The 27,307-nt window shown below is 42.5% G+C and overlaps 1 protein-coding gene across 4 annotated transcripts in view; it reads right to left on the reverse strand.

Moving 5' to 3' along the window:
* Positions 1–146: 146 nt before the first annotated feature.
* KLC4 (kinesin light chain 4) overlaps positions 147–27,307 on the reverse strand; it is a 75,048-nt gene continuing 47,887 nt past the window's right edge. For all 4 annotated transcript variants that reach the window (XM_060247985.1, XM_060247979.1, XM_060247992.1 and 1 more), the window contains exons 7-16: positions 25,990–26,091; positions 25,556–25,729; positions 25,328–25,427; positions 24,907–24,959; positions 18,247–18,314; positions 17,391–17,499; positions 15,342–15,500; positions 2,134–2,258; positions 1,792–1,849; positions 147–1,106 (exon numbers count right to left, since the gene is read on the reverse strand). In XM_060247985.1, the coding sequence (XP_060103968.1) occupies positions 1,017–1,106; positions 1,792–1,849; positions 2,134–2,258; positions 15,342–15,500; positions 17,391–17,499; positions 18,247–18,314; positions 24,907–24,959; positions 25,328–25,427; positions 25,556–25,729; positions 25,990–26,091 (1,038 nt within the window). In that variant the 3' untranslated portion in view covers positions 147–1,016. The remainder of the gene's footprint in view (positions 1,107–1,791; positions 1,850–2,133; positions 2,259–15,341; positions 15,501–17,390; positions 17,500–18,246; positions 18,315–24,906; positions 24,960–25,327; positions 25,428–25,555; positions 25,730–25,989; positions 26,092–27,307) is intronic.

Below are 27,307 nucleotides of genomic sequence, written 5' to 3' on the forward strand. Positions count from 1 at the left end.
ATGATACTGTTTGAATGTTCGGTACTAAGATCATTGTTCCTTCGTTTCACTGGCACCATTGTTCCACAATCAAGGTAAATTTGTGGTAGAAGTAACTTGGGAGTGAAGAAATCTGCTCCTGGCATAGTAGTTTTAGATTTTAAAAAATTTATTAAATTAAAACAACAATCAGAAGTGAATTATGAATAACACATGGCTAATGGCAGGTCTTCCTGCAGTTTTCTCTGCTGCTCTGCACTACAGTTGTTCATACTAAGGCAAACACAGGCAGTGAGGCCAGTAAAAACAAGGCTTGTAGAATGGAGTGTATACATACTACAACACCACAGAGTCAGTGCCTGTGTCCTCATGCTTGGAGTTGTTGTCTTAGACAGTGTAAACACCACAAAACTGTTTTAAGTAGTCAACATTCTCCTGCCCCTCTGTCTGATTCAGAAGTTCATTTCCTAGAAGTAAGAATATTGATTTTGGGAAAGATTTCACAGAAGGCTGCAAGAAGATGGGATGATACAGTGCAAAAATAGATGTTACTAGGAAATATACAGGTTTGGGACCAGGCACTGAAGGAGTGAGTAGGCCCTTGAGAGCACACTGGGAGAGGAACTCCAGTCAACAGTGTCATATTGTGGAAACAGTTACGTTGGAAAGAGATAAGACGGTACCTCAGCTCAGAGAGCCAAAGCTTCAGGTAAGAGCTATTGGCGCTCATTCTGTGCAATCAATAATATACAACTTGCAAACATGGTGATAAGTGCTTTCATCAGCTGCTAATCCATAGTAGACAGCTGTAGGGAGTTCCTCTATCTAGCCTGGCAGTGGTCCCATATTGATTAGTTTTTCTAATGTACTCTTATTTTCCACAAGTAGTGATATCAGTAAAACGAATAGCAAAGTTCTAATGTGCAGGGAGACTGCAACTAAAATATCCAAAACGGTGATCAGTTTGAGATGTAGTAGCAGTATTGTGAAGCTGTCATCATCTCAGATGGGGTGGAGAGATAGCTGTAGTGATAAGTTCAGTTGGTGGTAACCAAGGAGCTGTGAGAGGAAAGATCCACACTGCTTGCACTGAAGCCTCTGCTCTCAGCCCGAAGACTTTGTGTATCCTGAAAAATATATCCCCTTTCTTGTGAACATGAATATTCCCAGAAAAAGATACTGTTTCATGCACACCCCAAGAGTCTGTGAGATGAAACATCTCACAACAATGATTCAGAAATCAAAGAGGAAAAATTGCCTAGATCTTCATTTTATCCCGGGGGATTTCTCACACCCAGAGGAAATGGTAAGATTTACTGTTTGCATACAGATTCAATCATTCCATCTCTGTGCTGCAAATATTATAGGCACACACAGTCTTCTGGAATAGTATACCTTATTCCCCACAAACAAAAGTTCCACGTAACATGGTTCCTGCACATCCCCAAACAGCTGGATATCAGTCAGGGTATCAACTTTTCATGCCACTGTGATCCTACTAGCACATTACATGCTCTACACAACTGTGCACCTGAAACTCAGACCAAATTTTGTGGAGGAACTTCAGACTTAGAGCTGGTTCTTAGTATATTTCCTTCCAACGCTTAATTTTGTACATCTCAGTTGCCCTTCTATATTCTTGGTGATACCCCACAGGGATCTTCCATAGTTCTGAACAGAAACAGCCTTTTCTTTTTGCATGATTAGACTGAGGCAGCTTTTGGCCTCTTAGTTTTATTATTCTTTGCCAACCACAGTGAAAGAAAGTAATGTCCTTAACGCCATATTTGCCAGAAAGCAAGGGGTGCTCACCTGGAAGGAATCCTCACTGGATTTATTCAGGTAGTTCAATGAAGCTGCTCGTTTCATGCTAATAAAAGAAAAAAAATAAAGTTGTCTCCACAGCAATAAGTCCTATGCCTGCTCTTCTTCTTAGCCTGGGAAGCATACTAGATGTAGGAAAGGGGCACATCTGAGAAATTTCTGGCCACTCCTATTCTAGTATGTTTTGCCCCCCACCCGAGACCCTAAATGAGACAAATAGAGCTAGAATGCTCCACAGTCTTTAAGGGTGAGGGGAGGCTTAATAATTTGAGAGGCCTATGTAGAAGCATCAGGCATAAGGGTATGTAAGTTCCAGGAAAAGTCTCCTACTTGGTGTTCCTTGGCTCCAGAGGGCCATTCCCTTGCAGCTTCTTGACCAGCAATTCACTACTTCTCCTTATCACATCCCGAATCTTTCCTAGAGAACCACTGCGGCGGAGGACACCAGTACCATCCTGGAAAGGAAGACAATAGCAAGAGCTGGTAAATGGAACAGTCTATTCTGTAGAACAGAAGAAATAATTGTCTCAGTATTCCAATAACAGCTTGTTAGAACAGAGGTAGTAAATCTATTTTGATGGAGGGAGACCTGAGAGCAAGGCCTGCCAGTTTTACATGGGCCACTGGCCTTCAAAGAAGCAAATCTGAAGTTCCACTGATATAAATACCCAAAGAATAAGTAACGTGGAATTCACTGCCACAGAAAGTGTTGATGGTTATAAGCATAGACAGCTTCAAGAGAGGATTGGATAAACAGCAGAGGTTCATTAGCGGTTATTAGCTGCAAGTTACAGATGAACACTGTCTGGGGCAGTGATGCTCTGTATTCTTGGTGGTTGGGGTGCATCAGTGGGAGGGCTTCTGGAGTTCTAGCCCCGCTGGTGGACCTCTTAATGGCACCTGGGTTTTGGCCACTGTGCCACAGATTTTTAGACTGGATGGGCCACTGACCCAATCCAACATGGTTTATGTTCATGTCTCCTCCCTTGTCTTGGTCTTAATTTCTTAATACTAGTTAATACACTAATCAATCAACTGGTAAAGCCTTTTTGTTAATCGTATCAATTTCAGGATGCAAGTGCGGACTGTTCATTTGAACATTCCCTCCCCACCCCCCACGCCTGAAAAAAATAAATATTCTCCATGTAGAATATCTATACAAGAAAGATTAGGCCAGCTCTGATCCCCCATCATTATTTTTTATGTGTAGGAAAAGCCTCCCCTGCCCTTTCTGGGAAGAGTATGTAAAGAGTATTATGTTCTTGTCCATCACTATTCAATATATTTCTCTTTTAGCTGTATTGACATACTCAAATAGGGATATTGGGTGTTTATCTCATTACATGTACTAAACCCATCTTCCACTATATTTTAATGTATTTTTCTCCTAATGGCAAACTATATGTATGTTACATGTTAAAAGGTAAATTAGTTGGATGGGAAAAAGTTCTGAGAAAGAAATGCCCTCATTTTGGCCCAGGCTTATAACAATGCAGTGATTAACAGACATTCTCACATGTTACTGTTTTATTGGTTTCTCACACTCACGTTACCCAGATCAAAGGTTTGCTCAATTTGTTAATTTTACTATTCTGTCATAGGATCTTAAATTTGTACCATTTTGCATTCTAAACCACTGCCTACCAGCTATATGTAGCTCTGTTCACTATACCTGATTCCTCGTCTGATGAAGTGTGCTTAGAGGACATGAAAGCTTACATTCTGAATAAAACTTTGTTGGTCTTAAAGGTGCAACTTGACTTTTACTTTGTTCTATTGCTTCAGACCAACCCGGCTGCCCACTTGGACCTGGCACAAAGTAAAAGTAGTATGTACTTGTGTGAGACAGCAAATGAGAAAGGTTGATTGAGGTTACAGCGTTAACATTTGCTTTATGACGAAGAAATTGTGTCCATCATTATTCTGTCTATCCTTTGCAAACAGGCTCAGTGATGAGAATGATCACATCAGTACTAATAGTTCTTGAATTGTGTGCTGTTTAGAACTAACAAGGAACACATCAGGCCTCTTAACAATGTCAAGTCATTGTTGTATGGAAAGGCTGATAATCTCTGGCCTCCAGCCACATTGCCACCTTTTAAAAACATACAGTTTCACAGTAGTCCTTGGAAAATGGTAACGCTCAGCTCAATGCATAGCCAGAAGCTATAGTCAGCTTTCCATTAAGTTAGAGCTTTTGAGTGACTGTGTGACTGCACTCTGATATAAGAACAAAGGCATAAAATTAAGAAGAGTCCTGCTGGATCAGACCAAAGAATTCATATAGTTCTGCATCCCATTTTCGAGAGAAGCCATCCAGTTGCTTCCAGGAAGCTCCTAAGTATGCTGGGCAGGAGGAATAGCATTGTTTTCAGACATCCTTCTTTCCCCTATAGATGATCAGCACCATCAGAGCTGAACAGTATCAGCCAAATATTTGGGGAGATTCTCACATACACAGTTCCTTGCAGTGTGCAAAGATTCTTAGCTCAAGGCAATCGTTTGTATGTTTTCACATTTATCAGTGCATATGTAAGTACAGAAAACCAAAGTCTGCTTTTCCCAGTGACTTCAGTTGCCCGTAGATAATTTTTGAAGGTTATTTTAAGAGGTCCCCAAACATCTTAATAGACTCCTAGCTGAACACAAGACTTAAATGCAGTTTTTTCATTCTTGATTATCCTGCCTGCATCTCACACATTCATGACTCTTTTTGATTTGCCTGTACCAAGAGGTTGCTTGAGCATATTTTGGGGTCTATCAGATTACTGATGAAAGACTGACACTTAAAGTTTTGTATTCTAAAGGAATTCAGAACTATCTTAAAAGCTAGGGGCCGAAGAATAAGTATCCATTTGGAGAAACGGAGGGAATTTTGTCTTTGTATTGCACAAGGTGTATAAGTATGAGTTATGTATACAAAAGATCTTTAATGTTAAGACATTGTAAAATCATGAGGAAAATGTGAGGTGAATTATATGCTTTAGATATACGAAGTGCAGAATGGTTGTTCCTTGTTCTGATAGATGGGAGATTTTGAGATGACAGCTACTCTCCAGTACTTCAGAGTTGAATTTTGATGTTTCTGTGAAGGCTCCCTTCCCTCCTTTCAAAATTTCTGTGGTTCTTGGAGACATCAAAATATACATCAAGGGAAACTATTCTGGCCTCCCTCAGTACTTTGCAGCCTCTGTACTTAGCACTGGTAGTTTTCTCCCCTGCCTCCCTCCTACACACAGCATGATACTGCTTGGATTTACTTCCTTTTTCTGCTCTGGGTTCAGGAGAACCAGGTATAGATCTGTGGTAATTGCACTATTGTTTGAATGAAGCATTACATCCTTAAGGTGTAATTTAGGCTGCCCATTCCAGTTAGGTCAGTAAATAAATTTGCTTAGTCTGTTCTTAAAAAGTGAGTGTGCTAATTGAATTGCAGAATTCTCTGGAATACCGTTCTGCAGACTTCAATGTTGTGTCTCCTAATTACCGTTAACTCTTCCCACTGTGACTTCTTCCACTGCTGCACTGACAAAGGGTTACCTGCCACACGGAGGGCTACAAGCAGATGAAACCTGAGGAAAGTCAACTGCTATATAATTTTAAATGGCAGTGTCATAACATCAAACACAGCAAAATCTTTATTTTCTGTCAGCAAATTGTGAATTCACAAAGCCAGATAGTATACTGGAAAAAAGTCTGCATATGATTGGGGGGTATGTCAACATACTAGGGCAGCTTCCATGTGGATTATTGTGTTGGATATTGTAAATTTTCATAAAAGAGGCAGGGCATTTTTTGTAGCAAGAACTCCTTTGCATATTAGGCCATACCCCCTGATGTAGCCATTCCTCCTGGAGTTTACAGTAGGCCCTGTACTAAGAGCCCTGTAAGTCCTTTAAGCTCTTCATCTATTCCCTGCCTCGAATAGATGAAGTAGCACCATTGTGATTTTATGTGATTGTTTTACTGTTGAATGTTTTATATTGTTTGTTTTATGTTGTTAGCCACCTTGAGTCTTAGTAGAATGGGCGGGATATAAATCTAATTTAAATGCCAACACAGCAGTATCACCTATGGAAACTGACTTACTTAAGAATACTGAAATAAGTGAGCCTTTACTTAAAGACAACCAGTAGAACTGCCTTAGGAAAACTTCTGTATCTAAACACCACTAGCAGACCCGATATTGCAACCAGTGTTGGGATCCTTAGTAGAAAGATGTGCACCTAGCAAGGAGGAGTGGGTTGCAGTAAGAAGGGTGGCTAGATATCTAAAAGAAACTTCAGATTTAAAACTGAAATTGCCATGCACCTGTAATCCAAAGTTAGTTGGTTACACTGATGAAGATTGGGCAGGAGACAGGGACTGTAAATCCACAAGTGGGTACTTGTTCCTGTATGGAGGTCAATTAATTTCCTAGGCCAGTAGAAGGCAAACCACAGTAAGTTTGTGTTCCACAAAGTCTGAATATCATATAGCATCTTCTGAAGCATACAGAGCTGTTGTGGCTAGACCTGTTACTAAAGGACTTTGATGAGTCAAAACCAATTCAATTTAAAGAAGACAACCAGAGCTGCATTAAGGTTTCTCAATCAGAAAAAAATTGACAATGCAAATTCAAGCGCATGGCTGCATGCACTAAGCAGATTTGTGTGAAGCTTCACTTAGTGCATGACTGTCCAACTGAAGAAATGATGGCCAGGCTGACATCCTGACCAAGCCTCTATCAAGAGACAGATTTGAAAAACTATGAGATATGCTGAAACTTGAGAACTTTTGCATGTGATGTTAAGGGGTATTGGATATTGTAACTCTGCATATAAGAGGATCTGGGAAGGAAGGGGTTAAGAGAAGTATCTCACTCTGGTACACTTGGCCCCACCCTCTCATCAGTTAGATGTTGAATAGCTTTGGCCATTGCTTGCTTTCTGTTTTAACTTATATAGGGCCTCTCTTTTCTCTTACCTGGACAGGTTAACTTTTTTTGAAGTTAATCTTTTCACAGAAAGTTGAATGTATCTATATGAATATCTCATGTAAGATGTGCTTCTATTTTTGTAAGTAAAATGTCTCTTGTTACCATTGGAGTCAGATCATCTTTGGAATTGGTTTGAACAGCATTTTTCTGATAACCGGGAAATGTGGAGCATCATGGATACAGTGAAAAAGCTTCTATGCTTCCAAGACAAATCATATATTTTTACATTTAACGCAATATATTGTACCCTATGCATACGATATCTCTTAGCCATCTATTGATAATATGATCCAGTCTGACAATTGCTTTGTGAATGTTATTAAGCAATCTTCAGGTATCTCAGGCATATTCTTATCAGGCAGCATCAGTTTGGCTATTAGAAAATGCTGAACAGTGTTATTTTGGTTTACTCTGTTGTTTTCCTTTTGTGGCAGACTAGTAATGAACAAAGGGAAAAAATAAACATTTGTGTAGTCCTGGAGGATATAGTGCCTTTGGTGGCCTAGGACTCTGAACAGCATGGCTGAAGAAGGCAAACAAAGAAAAAAGCAGTGTAACACAGTGGATTAGGTAACATGACTTCAAATTCATACCAGTGTCTCAGCCAAATCTTTGTATTTTTAATCCTATAGTACTCAAAGCATAACTTTCCCTAAAAGGTGTGATTTGTCAGATCTACTCCTTAAGCAGCCATTTTGAAAAGGTCTCCTGTTCTCCCCTTCAGTTTGATGGGCATCTCTGTGCATGTATGTGGCACAGTGAGCAACTTTCTTCAGCAGCCAGGCTCTTCCATGCTCTCTCTGCATCACAGCCACACAGAGGCGGTTCATTCATTCTTTACACACAGACCATGTCTAAGACCACTTTTGTTCACAAAAACGTATCATATGTAGTGCTGGCCATCCAGAGTAGGGTTGCCAGCTGGCCTTGAGAAACATGTCCTGTCCCTTTATCAGGCTGCCCATTTCCACACATTAAGTGTAACTATTTACTTCATTTACATTCCACTTTTCTCTCAACAGTTTCCCCTTCTCCCTGTTATCCTCACAACAACCCTGTGAGGCAGATTATGTGTATGTGACTGGCCCAAAATCATCCAGCAAGCTTCCATGGCAGAGTGAGGATTCAAACCTAAATCTCCCAGATTGTAGTCAAACACACAATCCATGATGCCATGCTAGCTTTATTAAAGAGACAGATCATTTTCTCAAGGCCTATTGATGACACCTGGCCAAAGACTTCTTGCAGAGAAAGCTACTTTCTACTCAAAAGAAAAAAAAGCACAGGGAAGCAGCAATTTAGAGTCTTCTGCCTTTAATTGGAGGTAAATTCGTTCACAACATAAAAGAAAGCACCAAGTATGTATCAAAGGCAGAGAGTACATCATACTTTCAAATTTTCCCCTGTCCCAGTGCTATTGAAAGGCTTGTGGGTAGCTCAGTGCAAGGCAGAATGCAGAGCTGGGCAGAGAGTTGATAGAGGCAGTGAGAGTTTTCCAGGACAAACTCCAGAGACTTCTTCACAGCATCCTGGGATTGACTTTACCACTTGCATGGGACAGAACCCACCACAGAGAGCAAACTACTGGATTCTCAGCAATGCTTTCCTATATCCTTTCCCCCTGCCTGCTTCGCAGCCTCAAGCATGCATGAACTGGCCTTTTGCTAAAGCACACAGGTAAAGCAAAAAGCTCCTTTTTCATTCAGCCGCAGTGGGCCCCTGAAAAGGAACCACAGCAGGCTTTTAGGCCTACAGCCTTCAAGCCACCTCTCACCTTCACTTGTGAACATCCCTTCTGGATCAGACCAAGGGGCCATCTTCAGCACTGAAGGAACAGGGCAATAACAGTACACTCTTATTACTCAGTTCTGACTTCCAGCAGTGCATGGACACCTTAAGCAAAAAAGGGCACATATCCTGTCTACACCTACCAAATAACTCTAAAAGATAAACATACCTTTTCTTTTCAAAACTTACTTACAGAACATCAACACAGACAACCCCCCCCCCACACATACACATAATTGTGCATGTTACAAGAGATGAATGGCAGTTTCCTGCTGGCCCAGGAGCAGGTGGGGGGAAAGCACCCCGTCACTCTCAGAAGTTCAAGGAGACTTGCATTGACCACCAGGTACTAAAGCAAGCAAAGAACAAAGTTTTGTCCCCCCTGCCCCTCCCTCTAGCAGTTGAAAAACAAGATTCCAACATCCAGTTTTTTCCAGACATCATGAGGCCTACATACTAGCAGACTTTTACCAACATATTCTTAGGCTTCTCCAACTATATTTTCCTATTATATGCTCCATACACACAAATCCAACAACTCTTCTAACTGGCATCTTGATAATTTGGCCTCCTTCTGAACAGCTTCTAGCCTACTGTCTCCCTACCCACAGAAATATTTCCATCACACCCTGTATGACCCCCACATTGTGTTCTAAATTCCAGAATAAATACTCTCTCTCCCCTCTTCCTCAGGGCCCTGCTCTCATTAAAAAACCAAGCTCCCATTCATTCAGTGACATGGCACCCACTGTCCCTCATAACACTTCTATCCCACTATAAACTTGCACATCCTAAATCATTTATTGGCCCATATGAACACACACTATGCTGCCTTATACTGAATCACTTGCTGTATCAAGGTTGCTATTGCCCACTCTGGCTGGCAGCAGCTCTCTGGAGACTCAGGTTGAAGTCTTGCATCATCAACTACCAGATCTTTTTCACTCTGAAGAGGGGGGAGGACTGAACCTGGGACCTTCTGAATGCAAAGCAGATAGTCTACCACTGAGCCACAGCCTCCCCTCCACTAAAATCTCCCAGAGGCCCAGCAATTAATAATGGGGGTCTTCTACCAGATCTGGTCTATGTCCTGCACTCTCTTGCACAGAACAGTTTCAGTCTTTAGCCTACTTGTGTAGGACATGCGGTTCCTGCTCATGTGCCATGCTTCTAAATAAGCAGCAGTTGCACTTGCTACCTTAACTGGTGAAAGAAACACCAATGCTCTGTGTGTTCATTTTGTGGCATTCACCTGGGTCCTTGTAATCTCCAGTGTTGAGTAACAGTGTGATTTAAAAATGTACATTCATGACAATAAATTAAGAGATGTAAGTATGCAGTTGCTTCCTCTCACACATCTGGGAGAGAAGCAGCAAACTGATGGCAGTCAAGCCATTTCTGCCTTCAGTTACCTGTCCTTTTATGAAAAAGAAATCGCATGAGGAAACCTTCCCTGTTCACAGCCAAGAGACATTTTCTTCTGAAACGAAGGCACCCTGAAGTACTACAGGAAGAGCTGGTCCAGAGAAGAGCCTTGTCAGCGAGGACAGAACAGGATATATTATAGGAAAAACTTACCTACCACAATGGCTCCTGCAACTATAGCCTACCCCCCACCTCTAGGTGGATCATGGTCAGCTCAATAAAAGTAAACAATCCAGCCAGGAGACTACCGTTCATGCCTGTTGACACTTCATCTTGTGGCTCAGCTGATCCTTCAGTATCTTTATTGTGCTTGTCCTGGGGCAACTGAACAGACTCCAACTACTAAAAAAGGGAGAACAGAGCTGCTTCCATCTTCATCTGTACTGGTCTCAGTACAAAGGTGGCATGCCAGCCCCAGGTAGCAGCCACGGACACATGAAATAGCACTTTGACGTCACACTTGATCCGACAATGGGAAAGAGAACAGTACAGCTTACCCACCCTTCCTGCCCCCTTCCCCACAATCTGAGGCAATTCATAGGACACACATACATCTCAATATCTGCTAACCCTCCACCTTCTGCCCTCACAGCAGGGGGAAGAAAAAAAGAACAGGGGAGGGCCAAAGAGGGGACAGAAACTCAAACAGAAGCAGCCAATTCCATAATATTAGAATGCAACAGGGAAAAGGGGAATTTGTTGTACCCAGATGAGTAGGGCACAGAATGGGACAGCAAGGACATTGTTAGACAAGAAGTGTCTTTCATTTGGTTTCTCCATTTAAGACACCTGAAAGAGAATAAAGGAGGCTGAGAGGAGTCCTGCTGACACGTGGCCCTAACAGGGATGGAAGGATGAGGGGGAGGCAGGTCCATAGAGATTCTTCCTGTTATCTTGCTGGTTGATACAGTAGAGCAGCCGGGTGTTGCAAGCTGGACATTCCTCTGCTGGTGCTGCTCTGCTCCTCGGTGCTCACAGAGGTGGAAGGTTGGGGGGAGTGGTGTGGAGTCCTTTGCCGAAAGAGCAGGAACAGTGGAAGTAGTGGGGGTGGATTGGAGGAAAGAGTCGGAAGGTACGGCACAAGCATCCAGGTGATTGTGGTGAGGGGGGGAGGGGGGAAGAGGAGTCTCAGGAGGCATTTAAGCCTAGTGCACAGAGGAGAAAGACACAATTTACAAGGCCGTAGTGAGGATGCATGATAATTCTGATGAAGGGCAGGGAGAAAGGTTCAGGTGTGGAGGACAGTCAACTCCAGAGGGGTGGACACACAAACACACACTCACACAGTTATCTTTTGACATTGGATGGAGTCCTTTTTAAAAGGTTGTGAGGGGGAACATGTGGCTGGATAAAGGAGGCTTGGAAACATTTGAGGTAGAGGCTTTGTTTAGCCATGCTGGATCACTAAGCATCTTGGGACAGTCCTGGGGTGCAACACGGCGACAGCCAATGTTCCCTGCTTTAAGTAAGCTAGCAGTATGGTCTAGGATCTGACTATCTCATTCTAAGTAACATGCAGAATGGCTTCTAGGTTTGCAGCACTGCACAGGTAGCAAAACGATGTGTTGGAAACCTGCTAGGTGGTAAAGTGTACTGCTTCCTGCTAGGAGGAGGAAAATGCCATTTCTGAATACTTCTTTGTGTTCCTGCAAGTTAAAACAAAACCAAAGACCCTAACACGCCACTCTAGCCTATGTAATTTCTGCTCTGTAAGGTTTTTTTCTACTTAGAGGGTGACTTTTACACAGGAGACTACAGAGGGCATAATCAGAGAAACAATGTAGGTCTCTCCAGTGCTGAAAATGACTAAAAACTCTGCGATCATCCCTCTTCCAGGAAGTGAAAAATTCAGCCTGGGTCAATGCCGCCTAAACAGAGAGCATTAAGGTGCAAACAAATGGGAGAGAAGGGATAACATGTTCCTTCCTGGACAAAGCATCAATAGATGTAGCAAGGCCATGCTGAGCTAAGTTGAATGACTGCAACAGTAGACAGGAGTCGCTCATTGAAATAATAAGCTACCTTAAGGAAAGAGTACTCTTCTTCTTTGTACTCTTCTTTTGGGCACCTAGCCTGGTATTGTCTTTGCTTTCCTATTCCTGTTGCATGCTCCCCTCCCCCTGAATGCTCAGATCAAATCCAGAGCACCTGTGGAAACAAAAGCTGTGATGGTTTCTTGAGAGCTTTATACCTATGAAGTGTATAGATTCATAGAAGTTCCAAAATGTGGAATTCACTGCCACAGGAGGTGGTGGCGGCTACAAGCATAGCCAGCTTCAAGAGGGGATTGGATAAAAATATGGAGCAGAGGTCCATCAGTGGCTATTAGCCACAGTGTGTGTGTGTGTGTGTGTATATATAAATTTTTTTTTTGGCCACTGTGTGACACAGAGTGTTGGACTGGATGGGCCATTGGCCTGATCCAACATGGCTTCTCTTATGTTCTTATGTTCAAAAAACAACAAGGGGGGAAATAGCTTCTGAAGCTTTATACTACATTCAAAGCCTAAGGAATGGCCAAGCTGAATTGCATCTTGGCCATGTAGTTAAGCCCTGAACATGATTTTGTGGGAAAAGTGCTGTAACAGACAAGATGTAAAATGAGATTTAAGGGTGCCTGGAATGAAGATGGAATGAAATGTAGTTCTTTCCATCTTTCCAGTTTCAAGGAACCTTTTCTATATTGATTCACCTGCCAACAGATCATTGCAGAGAATTCTGGAAAGTATTCTAGGGTCACTTCCAGTTCATGAAGGATGCCTGCCAGGCCTCATCATTGTTTAGTGACAGTTTTAGAAGGTGGCTATTAGTGATGGGAATGCTGCCATTTATCTTTTTAAAGAAACCCTGATAAGATGTCATGCTTTGTAAATCATTGGACTAGGGTAAGCTGTCAAGCAGCCAGCTCACTTGGCAACCCAATGTCTTATTGGGTTTTTTTTTTTTAACGTCTGGCATTATCTTTCAAAGTTTAGGATAGCTGCAAACTTCAGCTCTCTTTTGGAGCAATTTCTTTGTACTCTTCTTTTATGCCCCAAGGCCATGTTACTGCAGAACCCCTATCCAACACGGGTACTGGAGATAGATACTACAGTCATGTGTCCATTAGTACTTCAGCAGGAAGTTCTAGTAGACCTATGACTGTGGTAACTCCACAACCTTGAAAATAAAGAACAACATGCTATCCAAGAAGGAAAGAGTCCCTACAAGAGTGCAGCAGAAGGATTCCTAAGCATGCAGGCATTGTACTACCTACACATTGAACAGAAGTAATGCCAGTGGAAACCATTACCAGAAATACTGACCTCTACACTGAGTCAAAGGCCACCTCCAACAGTGGAGAACAATATGTAGACACAAGTGGACAGTGAAGCTGAACAGCTCCACATGAAGAGCTAGGTTCTCTCTCTTAGTAGTAAGAGTTTGCATGTGACACTCGCATGAGACACATTTAAAAAGAAGAGGAAGGGGCATAATTTGAGATTCGCTCCTCCACATAACATAAAATGGGCACTTTTATTTTTGTCCCAGGGCAAACTTTGGAAAAATAGTTGTAAAAGTTTTATAGCTGCTTTATGGCTCTATTAGACAGTGCCCATGGAACTTCTCTCCCTATAATCCCTTCAGCAGTTTGGCAACTGTTTTTAAAATATTAGTGGATTTTGGGGTGGGGTATGTGTGTGAAGAATGAATACAGATTCAGACACACAAACAGACACACACACATAATTTGTTTTTTAAAAAAAGGTGGGCAGTCCATCTGGAGCATGAGGGAAGAGGCAGGATTGATCCAGCATCCATCTTATTGGATTGGATGCACATAATGCAAACTGCAAAGCTGGATTTGCACTACAAGTGAAGAATTCACTGCAACTGCAATTTAACTATTACTGTTATTCTTCACTTGGAGAGGGATGCATCATTCTTTGAGGAAATACAGACTTTAGGGAATATGCCCCTGTTTCCTAGTTCTCCAGGGGGTATGCTCTCCTTTGTAGGTTATTTCACTTGCTGCCTGTTAGGTACAATCCACAATCAAGATTGCAAGACCTCCCGTGGTGCTGATTGGCTGTCATGGCAAGTTGCTGAGGGTGGATGGGGAATGGAGTAAGCGCATGCAGGCAAGCAAACAGCAGAACTGAGTGTGAAGAATTAATGAGAGATGGAGCAAGTGCATGTTAATGCAATCAAGTCATAGGAAAAAATGGCCAATATTCTCCCCCATCCTTAATTTAGGACAGATTCCTAGCTGCTAGCTACATCCTGTGAATGATCCCAAAGAAACCTACTTATGTTTATGTCTGCTGTCTTACACTCCATATATTGCTCTCTTACACTCCTTCCTTAAGCTAAGATTACATGCACTGCCTCCCTAGGGGGCTGAAGTTGGGGGGCAGAGAGGAAGAGAAAGTTCTTGCATAATGGAACAAAACAGGAGGGAGTAAACCTCAGAATCCACCTCCAAGAAATCAGAAAGAAATTCAGCATGCTGTCCCATCAGAGACATGTTCATTACCACTCCATTCACACATTACTCATCTGCACTATGGTCAAAAGAAGAAAGCCAAGAAGCTTTTCCAAGGACTGAAATCTCTTGAGACTTGTTCCAGACCAGAGAGAAATGTTTCAAGCCCACCTAGCTCAAAGCTCACACTGCCCAAGGCAAGGCACTGCTGTATGGAAACCAAGCTGAAAAGGACCAGTCAGGAATTGGTAAGAGTATAGGAAGACATTATTTCTAACCAATATGTTGCTTCACCAACCCACAAATGCAAAAAGAAAAAGTTGTACACATATGTTCTTGCGATCTAGAGAAAGACGCACAGTCTTCACACATACTCTCTACCGCCTCCAGATACATCCTTCAGGCACCACATGCACACCAACACAGAGAGAGCCTCTCAAGTAGCTGCTGTGCTCCAGAGCAGAGCCAAAGCACTCTGGGTACTTCTTGCTAGAACAAGACTATCTCCTCCTGCAAGGGGAAGCAACATTCTCTACCCTCCCTGCAACAGACAAGGGACAGAAGCACTGTGGCAATATTAGTAGAGAAGACCAAGGTGGCTGGGATTAGTCAAAGTTGTAATTTCTTTTCTGAAGGCAAGCGCTCAGCTGCTCTGAGTGAATGGGGAGAATTAAAGAGCTCCCCCCTTCCTGGATCTGTCTAGCTGGCAATAAGAGAGTGGTCAGGGAGCATGCAGAGGATGAATGAAGGTGGACATGCCAAGACAGGCCATCAGTCCCCCGAGTTGGCAGGGGGCAGCATTTGAAAAGACAGCTCAAAAGAGACTGCTGCCCTTTGCCTCTCTTGGCTGGGTTGAGCTCTTGATGGTGGACTTGTACTTACCCCATTCCATTCCACGCCCATACTCACTTCCTCGCTACCATCTGTGGCACTCTCGTATTTGACGTTGCCTCCCAGGCTGTCTCGGCTCCTCCTCCTTTCAGAGCTGTCACCCTCTTTCAGAATCTCTACCACCTTGGTCTGGTTAATGGGGTCAATTCCCTGCAAGGGGTCAAAAGCAGGAGAGGAAACTGTCAAGGCTCAACTTCAGCTAGGAAAGCTCAGATCCTCTCCAAGTTATCTAGAACTGGAGTGCAAGGCAAACAGTCTTTTGTGGCCAACCTCCACAGGACGCATATATATTCTGCACAAAGAAAACTGTATCTAGCCAGCCCAAAAATTCTACACCAGGAAAACTATATTCTGCAGCTTGTATAAATTATGCACATCAAATATGCACACGTTTTACTTCTGCTACTTATGGGGATGGACCAGATTAACAGGATAAGATTAACAAGGCTTTGATCTATGTAGGGCAATAAATCTTCCACTTCTTCATTCCACAGTCTTTAGCCATTTCACCAGACAGTGCCCATGCAACTTCATGGCCGTAAGGGGTTTAAAAAAATCTTTAAACCCAACATTTATATAATGCTGAATTCTGTAGATAGCTTCAGATCTTGCACTTGTATGATGCTATTGAGAGGCACACTCAGCCCTGCTCACCTCCTGGCAACACCAGGAGAGGCACTGACAGAGCAAGAGTACCCAAATATAAATGGCAGTAGATAGATCCAAGTGGGCAACCATGTTGGTCTGAAGCAGTAGAACAAAGTAGGAATCAAGTGTACCTTTAAGACCAACATAGTTTTATTCAGAACATAAGCTTTCATGTGCTCCAAGCACACTTCATCCGTAGAAAGGGGGGAGGAAGGAAATCACAGCATTCCTCAGCCCCTTTTCTCTTATGTCTCTAGGTGCTCTGAAGACAGCCAGCATGATCTAGCACTGGGCAAGGATTTGGAAGAGTAAAAAGTCCAGTGACACCTTAAAGATGACCAACATTCATTTCAGCAGGGGTCGTTTTGTAGAAAAATAGGTGGTGGAGCTCATCCAGGGATTGTTATGTGGCTGCAATACTATTCAATGGACAAGGAGGTGGAACTCTCAGAAGGAGGAGGTGGAACTCTCAGAAAAGTTCAGGAGCTGCACTCCTGTGAGCGTCCACTGAATCTGAGGCCTGCATTTCAGTATGAGTTTTCATGAATTATAACTCATTTATTCAGACATATATGTGGAGGAAAATCATACTGATAATTCTTCTTACGGTGAAAATTAGAAGGGGTGGGGGGAGCCAAGGCAGGGAAGCTTGGTGTGACTTTTGCCAAAGCTTTTAAATGTAAATTCTCAACGTAAGGAGAAAAAGGAGGAGCACAGATAGAACGGTTAGGTGTGAATCACATTATAAATCAAAATAAAATCCCTGCTGTATCAGGCAAGCATGCTGGGTGATCTTGGGCCAGCACTCTTAGTCTACCCTACTTTACAGCGTTTTTGCTGTGTGGATAAAAATAGAGGAGGGAAGAACAATGTTATAATCTGCTTTGGGTCCACCACTGGGGATAAAAATTAGATATAAAAATAAATACATAATAAATAAATATGATGAGTAGTCCTATCAAAGTCAGGGCAAAGATGTCTGCAGGTTGATTGCACTCCAACTGGCTAGACACAAAGACAGATGTTTTATTTTCTCGCTAATCACAGAAATGTTGACCCTTACACCATCAACAGCACCATGGAAATGTCCCATAGGCCATCTCTGCTCAATTTGCCAGTCTCTAGTAGACCTCTAAATGAAATAGAAAACAACAGGATCAACTTTCCAGCAGGAATAGGAATTTCACTATTTCTGGCCCCAACATCACTGTTTTTCTCTAGAGAAAACAAAAGATTAGATCTGGGAGTCTAACCCTAGCACAGCCCTATAAAAGTTAATAAAATACAATTTGAATAATTCCGATAAATAAAATGTAAGCAGAAAAACACAGACACATACAACTTCTGTATCCTCCTTCCACCAAAAGGAGTCCTGTGTAGCATGGGATTTACCTGTCTCCGTGACCGCACAGCACACTCTTCCAAAGTTTCTGCAGCTTCCAGTTTGCCTTGACGCCTGTATAATGCCCCCAGGTTCCGCAGGGTAGTGTTCACAGTGGGGCTGAGAGATGTAAAAGAAAGCATAGTAATTGAAGTTACTGTATCCTTGCCTACTGTTGCAATACCCTGAACAGTTGAGTCCCTGTCCCTCTGTGTACGCCTCTTGCCTCCTGTCACGCCAGGGCAACTTAGTCCAGCTACTGCTAACATACAGAATGATTCTGGAATGATACAAGATGTTCCATAAGGAAACTGTATTTGCCACTTGCCATGATGGCCTTGTTCCATTTCGCCCTTGCTCAATATGGGCCATGGAGCAACAGCATATAGGGCTGCTAGCCTCCAGGTGGGGCCTGGAGATTTGCTTTTACAGCTGGCAGAGATCAGCTCCTCTGAAGAAAATGGCTGCTTTGAAGGGTAGACTCTATAGCATTGTACCATGCTAAGACCCCGTCACCTCCCCAAACCCCACCTTCTCCAGGCTCCACCCCCAAAGTCTCCAAGTATTTTTCAACACAGACCTGGCAACCCTAAACAGCAGTGGTGATGTCAGCAGAAGCAGGAAGCAGATTGGACCTTTTGAGACACTGCTTTCATCCGCTCTCCAACTCTCTTGCCTCTGTTATGCCTTTTACATTCCACTTTCATTTCCACTGCTCCTTTTGTTTTGACCCCCATCCACACATTTAGGATCATCTTCAGACATTAATTTCCTTTGTGTTCAAATGTGGGTTTTCAAAGAAGAAATAAAGGTCTACAGAAGGTATGAAGGGGGGGTTGAGGCCCATAGGGAAATTTCAGAACTTACCTGCTAACTTTACATGCTTTGTACCAGCCACCATACTCTGCATAAGGGGTGTTGTCTCTGTGTTTGCCCTGGAGAAGAAGAGGACAAAGAGAAGATCTGTTAGGGCAGCCAAACCATCAGCACTTTGCAGGCCACAGTTAGAATGAGCCTTTCTGACTGAACACTAACATGTAATAGAAATGTAGATGTTGCCTTGCAGCCTCTTTGTATGGAATATATCTATTCCAGTTTTCCAAAATATGCTAAATTCCAGTTTATGAAGTAAACAATACATGTATTACAATATTTAACCAAAACCAGCAATATTAAACCAAAACACAAACATGACAAGCCTTCAATGAAGACAAGACAACTAGTTACAGGACAACTAAAGCAGAGTGAAACTAGGAAATCAGCCAAAGACATTAGAAAACTGAGTGGACTTTGCTTGGTGCTTGGATGTTAACAAAGTGCTAGGTGGATCTTTCTAGGCTGGGAGTTTCATCACCCATCTCATCTCCAATGATAAGTTGACCTCAAAAAAGACCTCTAAGCTTGCAGGTCCACATGGGAATAGGTGGTCTTTCTGATACTCTAGCCCCAAACTCTTTAAAGTTTTATCAGATCAAACCAAGTCTTTTAATTGCATTCAAGAACAAAACCAGAAGCCAATTAAGAACTTTCAGTAATTTTCCAAAGGATGCCTATAAGCAGTACATCAGATGACTGTATGTTTGACATGACCAGAGCATGTATAATTGTGGCAAAGTAAGTCCTTTCCAAGAAAGGTACAGCTGGTTCTCCATAAAAGTGTTTAGAGCCCAAAATAAAGTTGGTTCTAAAAGCATCCCCAGTCAGCATATCTGATCATTCAGAGGGAGTGTAACACTGTCAGTTTAGGCAGAAATCCATCTCCTTGGCCTAGTAATCCCACCCCCCCTCAATAGCTTCTCTATTTTGTCAAGATTGATCTTCAGTTAGCTCTCAACTAGCCCATTACTGATTCCAAACACCTGTTCTGCACAGGTACTTACTGCATTCTTTGATTAGTACTAGGATTAACATAGGACCATGCATTGAGGTTAGCTGGCATCTCCAGGACAAAGGATGGGCAGAAAATCTATTTAAGTCAATGTCTGTACTCTTAGACAGGGAAAAAAGTGGTTTCACTGAAGTGTGTAGGTGTGAAAACTCATCTGGGCTATCTTGCCAGCAAGTGTAAAGCCTGGAAATGACTCCCCAGAGAGCAGGACAGAGGGATGAAACTGAAAAGTTTCCCAGTGAAGATATCCGTCCACTTGGAATTGATACAGAAAAGGTCTTGATTCTCACCTGAGGAGAACCTACAGGGCAAGTTCTACCTCTGCTCTCCCAAACACATCCACACCAGTTAATCCTAAACACAATGCAGGAGAGTGACATGTTGATATTGGCAAAATTAATTTGCACCCAGGGTGATTAAGAAGGCAGAGCTACTAAGATACCAGAAGGTGACGGTTTCAGCCCCAAGTTTACAAAGAACAGTCAGCGCATTTGTTTATTACACGCTTACACATCAAAAGCATAGTAACTGCAGAATAGAACCTCTGCTACATTAGGTTTTGAGCTTAGAACAAGCAAACTGCAAAATACATCATAAATGGATAATTGCCCATGTTTCAGCATACAAAAATGGATCACGACTGCATATCTGGTTTGGATACAGGAGCTGCTAGCGTCACTGCTGATATTTTTGAATTCTAAGGCTTAAGGGTGAACCAGACACACACATAAAACACGCTTGCAAATGAACATGAGCAAATGCATGAACATCCTATGCCTACAAAATGCAGTGCACAAAGACATTGTACAAAAAGTTTGTTGGAGATTAATTATTAATAGGGTCTAAAATCCTCAGGGAAACAAATGATTAAGCTTCTTAGCACAGTATTTATGGGTTGAAATGACTAGCAACTAAAAGTCAAGCTCCAACATTTTATCCTATGCATGCCACCCCTGCCTCCCCATTCCTGGAACAAACTCCTCTGTAGCAATAGCTTCCCCTTGGAATTGTGCCCAGTTGCTGGCCGGTTATTGTTCCCTCCATATTCTCTTGGGCAGATAGCCAACATACAAGAATCTGATTCAGTCATTAGTTCCCTAGGCTTCAAATATTTTCCTGATTAAAATTCTTTCATAGGTGCTCCTCTGCCAGTCAGTTTCCCTACAGCTCTGAAATCTGGGGGAAATCTAAGCTGGTAAAGACCCAAGGATAGTACTGAATGAATTGAAATATATTAATGCCTACAAGGTATTACTAATAAGGTGGGAGAGACAGACAAATCCAAGGCTGCAATACTGTGTTGGAAGACCAAGGTTACCTGGGTTAGTAATCCAGAATGGACTCATTCAAATGAAAATGGCTTCATTTATTTGTACAAAACAGGCTGCCTAGATGCTGAACTGCTAATTAGAAATGGAAGTTTTAAACATGTTATATTTTATATCTATGGTTATATGTATTTCAGTTATTGTCACCTTCCCTGGGACTTTGATTTGGATAAGAAATTCAGCTTCTGCCCAGCAAAGGATACTCAGTTCAGTCCAAATACAGCCACCAAGGATCTTCTGCACAATCACAGTATGAATACAGTGACCTAGTGGAACACTAGATGGCCAAGTGCTCGTGTAGCCAAACAATATCTTCAGGCCTCTTATAGAGCCAATAGCTTTGTCACAATGCTCTACTGGATCTCAAACATAATAAATTTATTATATCCATATCCGTATTATATCCATATTATATCCGGTCCCATTTCCTCATAAATATGAAGCTACGTTACATATTGGCTTGGTGGTATGGTTCACCCCTTTATCCAGTTGGAGCAATGCACTTTAAAGGAAGACCCTGCGTTTTACCCTGTGCAAAGGACACACAGATCAGCAGACAACTTAAGTATAAACCTTCCAGGGTATTTCCAGGTCAGGATGATAAAAAGGGATTGACAAACTGTTCTTTAAACGGAGCAGTGTCATGGTTTGAAGTTGCGCAGGAACTCAGGCTTTCTTAGTGCTCCATTCACTCTGCAGTTCCTCTCAAAAATCAGGAAGGCCTCCAGTAACTGCATGTTCCCAGTCCAGCTGCAAACTGAGATCTAAGAAAAATTATTCATAAACTGCAGGCTTATCTATATTTGCCTGGGAATAAATGCCATTTATTCCATTGGCTTACTCTCAAAAGTTCAGACAAATTATTGTTTATGGTATGTCATTGCCTTAAAGGGATATTTTTTTTTTTGTTTACATTGTTTCCCTAATTTTGGCAATTCTAGTCCTATAGCATTGTTAGTGGATGTCCCCTGCTGTCTGAGTGAGTTGTTTTTCTTTATTTTGTAATCCATGAATCTCAGTGAAAAAGGCAGGCTATAAATGAAGTAAATAGGACCACAACCCAAACCTTTTCGCTGGTTGAAGGACAGTTCTCCTGTGGACTTTGTGCTATAATCTTAGAAAAGAAAAGCAAGTTTTTTATACTCTGATTTTCTCTACCCTAAAGTCTCAAAACGGATTATGATCTCCTTTCCTTCCTCTCCCCACAGCAGCCACCTTGTAAGGTAGATGGAGCTGAGAGAGTTCGGAGAGAACTATGCCTGGCCCCCCAAGCAGGCTTCATGTGGAGGAGTGGGCAATCAAACTTAGTTCTCCAGATTAGAGTCCACCACTCTTAACCACCATACCACGCTGGCTCTCAAAGAGAGCTGGTACCTAGATGCTTTTGGATGATAGGAACCATCTTTCAGTCCTGCAGAATTCTGTTCCTGTGGGTCACTCACTGATTTTGAACTCCAAAAGTTTCTACTCAGCAGAACCTAATGGAGCAATCCAGTTCTTCTTCTCATCCCTTCAGTTTTGATGACAAGAGGGATGTCAGCCATCATATCCTGTTTATTCCCCTCACCTTCCATTATCTGGCATCTACCACAAGCCATAAATGTGTTACACAATTCCAAGCCCATTCATAGGAAGGTGACTAAATGGCAATTCACTCTTTCTGAAGCTAAACTGTTCAGATAATATGCTGAGAAAACAAAAAGCAGCTCTCTAGCCAGGTGGGTTTTATGCCTTTTAATAGCACAAGACAGAAATGAGAAACCAAGCATACCAGTCAATGACAACATGGTAAGGAATAGAAGCCTGGCCTCTGGAATCAAATACATTACAAGTCAGAGAGTAGAACGGGGAGGAGTTCCTTATTCCAGCAACATATGGCCTCATTCTTCTCCATTCGTTGAAAAAGTCCCTGTTTTGTCATTCTGGAAAGACCTGTTTCATTTCTGTGTTTTTAAAAAGCTGATCTAGCTTATCAGTCAATAACAAGTTCCCCATTCATATTTCTGTTGAACCCTTAACTAATCTGACAGCTTTAAGCAACTGCTTCTCCACCTCTGATAAAGTAATAATTTTACTGAACTAACCAAAAGAATTGTTATTAATTCCTGCAATGGTATATGCAACTCTGAGCTCTTAGTCTGCCTGTAGCTCCCCCCCCCTCCCAAATATTATCCAGCAGGAGGCCTTGCACAGTCAAAACAAATGCTTGCAACAGATACACTAGCTGTAACTTTCCCCACAGCGGTAGATCTTTGAAAGTTCATAGGCATATGGCAGGACAAAATACAATTTCAGCCTCAAGCACAGGTTGGACTTTGGTGATGGACTTAAATCTTGAAGCAGCTGAAGTAAAGAGGAGAACTAATGGCAGATGTGGAGGGATTCAAGTCTTATGCCCCACCTTCTTTCAGCCTCTCTTCCCAGTGTCCATAGGTGCAAAGTCATTAGGGAGATGAGGCAGGCACTCTCCAGCAAAGGAAGATACTTCCACTAGTAGACACTTGCAGAAAAAAGGTGGGAGCAGGTTGTTGTGGTCTCACATTCAGGAATAAAAACTCTTCCCAGTAGCTTCCTGGATGAAGCTCACTTCCAGAATTCAAATCAGGCATTACACAAGGTTTAAATGTTCAGTGGTATCTGTGAAAAAGGTGCTGTGAGAACAAAACCTTGCAGGGTTCCCCCACCCCCACATGAGAAGAAAGGAAACCAGTGGGGGAAAAAAAACTTGGTAGAAACAAAAAATATCCAAGATAATAAAGCTGAAGAATGCCAATGTCTTCTAGTAAAAACCCCCAAACAGTACTACACCTCAGAAAGGCAGGGACCCAGCTCCAATTCCAACTCCAAAAGCCTTTATTGGCATAACAGGGACCCAACTCACTATTATAAGCACCAGCATAAGGACTCTAGTCTAGGAAACAGCCAATTTCAGCTCATGGCTACATAGAAAAATTCTCATTCAAGCCAAGTGGTAACCAGCTGGTTCCTCGCAGCCCATAATCCAGGTGGGAACAGAGCAAGCATCAACATTCAGTAGCCTGGTGGTCACATACAGGGGAGCACTACTCCCATTAAGTTTTCCATATCAATGTCAAATGATTTCCTGACTGCAGAGTTATTCACCAGCTTGAAGGCAGCAGAGAGAAACATTCATCTCTGACATGATTTCCAGAACATTCAGCAAGAGATTCTATGCCTTGCCCTCATGGGCATGAATTAAAGCAGACTTGATGGCTCACCCTAAGCATCCTCAGCTGCACCTGACACACACTCCTAAACAATGTGTCCTGCAGGAGGCAATTTAGGGAGCCTGGCCATGATCCAATAACGAAGGAATTGGCAGCCTGCAGTTTTAAGATACATTGTGGTCCATTACATGTCTGGGAAGCAGAGATACTCATTAAATGTGTCAGATATTAGCTCAGATTTCTAAAAATGGTATTGAGACAGAAGGAGTAAACTGCTTCTGCCAGAGGAAGCCTTTATATGCCCTATCTGTGAACCGCTCTACATGAGGGAGCATCAAGCTGTGTCCAACAGCTCAGTCGAAAATAGGTCAAAAGCAAATCAAGTTCCTGCCCTATACCTTGCATTGTAGGTTTTCTGAAACGCCAGGGACCATGGTTCACCATGCTAGAGGCAGAAACCCTTCTCCTAAGGGCCTTGTGCTTCTTGAAGCTCTAACAAGAGGAATTTTGCTCATATCCTGGGCTCTTCCCAGCGCTGGGGTCAAATAATTGGCTTTTCTAGAATTGGAAGGCCTGAAGCAGAAGGTGCTCAGGGAAGAGGTGATAGTGCAGAAGACTGAAGCTTCTTCCCATTCTCTTTATTTGATTGTCTTGATTTACCAAACAGACTTCCAAATGAGCAAACAGTGAGGCTCGGCATATATATTTTTTAAAGTCTCCCTGATTCTGGAAATATCAGTGGCTCAGAAACCTGCTGCGATTCCTCCATCTTTCACTGTCCAGTACGTCCTAAGGAGTACACTATAAGCAAAGAGAAAACATGCAGGCACTGGAAAAACACACCAACTCCTTCCAGAGAAAATTACTCCAGCATTTGATTCTTACATCCCACCCCACAAGTGAACAGCTACTCCCTCCACCCCCTTACAAAAGGCTGCTGCTTTAACTATTCAGTGCTCCTCTGCAACTGTTAGCAGACAGATGCCATAATCTCAGACACCCTATGGCAAAGAGAGGATGCTGTAGGTTCTCCAGTACAGTATATGTGAAATTTATAAGGTCAAACATGTGGCACATCCTTGCTATGTGACAGTATCCTTCAGAACCAATTTATTGTGCTCACCTTGCTCATCTCCTCTCTTTCTTCTGCATGCATCCATATAGGCTTGTGTTCATCTGCAGGCAAAAAAGACAAAAAAAACCCCGCACACAATGATCATTCCAAGGAACAATTCCCCTATGCTACATGCAGTGATTTTTGTGAAGGATGCTAACTGTCAAGTAATTTATTTAAGTAGGCCATGAAGAAAGTAGGTAGTACTTGTGCTGTGTACAGCATGTGGCTTTTTTTCTGTTTGGAGGGGCAGATAAATCAGACCAAAGGGCCTGATGGCTTTCTACACTAAATATAATCATCATCATAAATGGCAGGACTGAGGAGTGAGATCCAACTTCCCATGTTTTCAGGGTTCTGAAATTCAGCCCTCCCTTTAGACAGGTGCCACCTATTCCCCTCCCTCTTTGATCTTTTTTTCCCTACATACCATCGACAGAACCAAATTCCTTCACATGGGCTCGGGTGAGAATCTCTTTGTAGAGGACCTCTGCATCCTTGTATTTGCCTTGTTTCAGATAGCAGGAGGCCTGACATAGAGAATGTGGAAAAAGCATCTTAAAATGTAGCACTGACTGTGCCTCCACCACCAATCCTGAGACATTGTTCTTTTCTCAAGATACCTCCATAAGACCCTGCTATCACTCAGTGGACCTACCAGGTTGTTCTTCGTTTTGGCAACATTTGGATCATCAGGTCCCAGGCGAGATTCATAGATTTCCAGTGCCCGCCGATAGTAATATTCTACTTCTTCATATTTGCCCTGATTCTGGCACAGTAGTGCCAGATTGTTCAACTGTTTGGCCACATCTGGATGATCTCTGCCTAGAACCTGAAGAAGCAGCAAAAGACAGAGAAAGCCAACTACAAGGAAAGAGGCTACAACTGAATCTTCACATTGTTGGAGAAAAGGGACTTTAGAATATCATCAGAACTCAAATATATATATCTTCCTCCCTCTGCATGCCTCTCCAGAGGCATTCCCCTGCATTCAGGAAGTAGGTGACGAGTTAAGATTAATGATGCAAGGAGGTGCCATAGAGGCCTGCTCTTAAATGCCCAAGTGCCTTGGCCCTTCCTCCTCCAAGATACCTTTTCACGGATCTCCAGTGCTCGCTTGCATAATGGTTCTGCCTCCTTGTACTTCCCCCTTTTGCCATAGAGAACAGCCAAGTTGTTCAGGGTTGCTGCCACCTGCAGAATATAAGCACTCCTATATTAGAGCCGAATAAGAACAAAGGTGAGCAGAAAAGAAAGCAGGACCAGTGGGCTAGGTATCTGAGTAACATTCATTGAAACATCACTGCATTACAGCCTCTGCTAGGGAAAGCACCACAAGAATTTCAGAGGGCAGGCTTTGGTCTGCAGTAGAACAGCTCAATTTCATTCCAGTAGCACCTTAGAGCCCGACAAGATTTTTTGGGGTATGAGCTTCTGAGAGTCAAACCTCATAGGCTCAAAAAAACTTTTCAGTCTCTAAGGTGCTACTGGATAGGAATCTAGTTGGACCAAAGAGTTTGTTTGCAGACACACCACAGCACACAATATCAGCTATGCCATCTGTAGGAAGGCAGTAGTAGATATATTAGGAACACTGATAGAAGAAGTCAAGAATAGGGGTGTGTATTCAGTTTATTTTTTTTCATTCAGATATCAGCAGGGATATTTATCCTGCTATCTGATACAGCCAAGCCTGAAAAATCTTGAAAATATTTGGGATTTTTCAGGGCTACTGCATAGCTGGCATTAAAAAGTGTTGCAATCCCTTTAAGCACCTTCTGGGTGAAGCCACATCTTGAAGACATTTAAAGGGACTGTGAGACCTTTAAATGACCTTGGCATTCAGTTGCAGCTTGCAAAAGGCATTTAAAGGGACTGTGTTCCCTTTAAATGCTTTCTCCCCTCCACTGGAAACTATGGAGGATTGGGGCACCTTCTTCTGGGGCCCAAAGAACTGGGTCCCCTGATCCAAACTTTTTGAAACATTTTTTTTAGGAGAGGCTCCAACAGTTATTCTGCAAATTTTGTGCTTCTGCCTCTAAAAAACAGCCTCCACAGAGCCCCAGATACCTCCAGATCAATCCTCTATTATATCCTATGGGGACCATTGTCTATAATGGTCTCCACAGGGCATAATGAAGCTGGAAAAAATCAGCAGTCCTGAATATTCACCAAATCTGGTATTGGGATTCAAGAATATTGGGAAATACCGATATATTTTCCGGGTTCAATATACTCCAACCCACCAGCACATCATGCTTGGGCTTCCTTGTAGCCCTGTTGTCCAAGTGACTGCCTGTGAAGGAGGGCTGTAGGGAAATATTTATTTATTTACATTATTTATAGTCCACCTTTCTCACTAGGACCCAAGGCAGATTATACAGAATAGCCTAATACCATCAGCACAATG

This window comes from Heteronotia binoei, chromosome 1 (genome assembly GCF_032191835.1).
Source record: "Heteronotia binoei isolate CCM8104 ecotype False Entrance Well chromosome 1, APGP_CSIRO_Hbin_v1, whole genome shotgun sequence".
Lineage (NCBI taxonomy): Eukaryota > Metazoa > Chordata > Lepidosauria > Squamata > Gekkonidae > Heteronotia > Heteronotia binoei.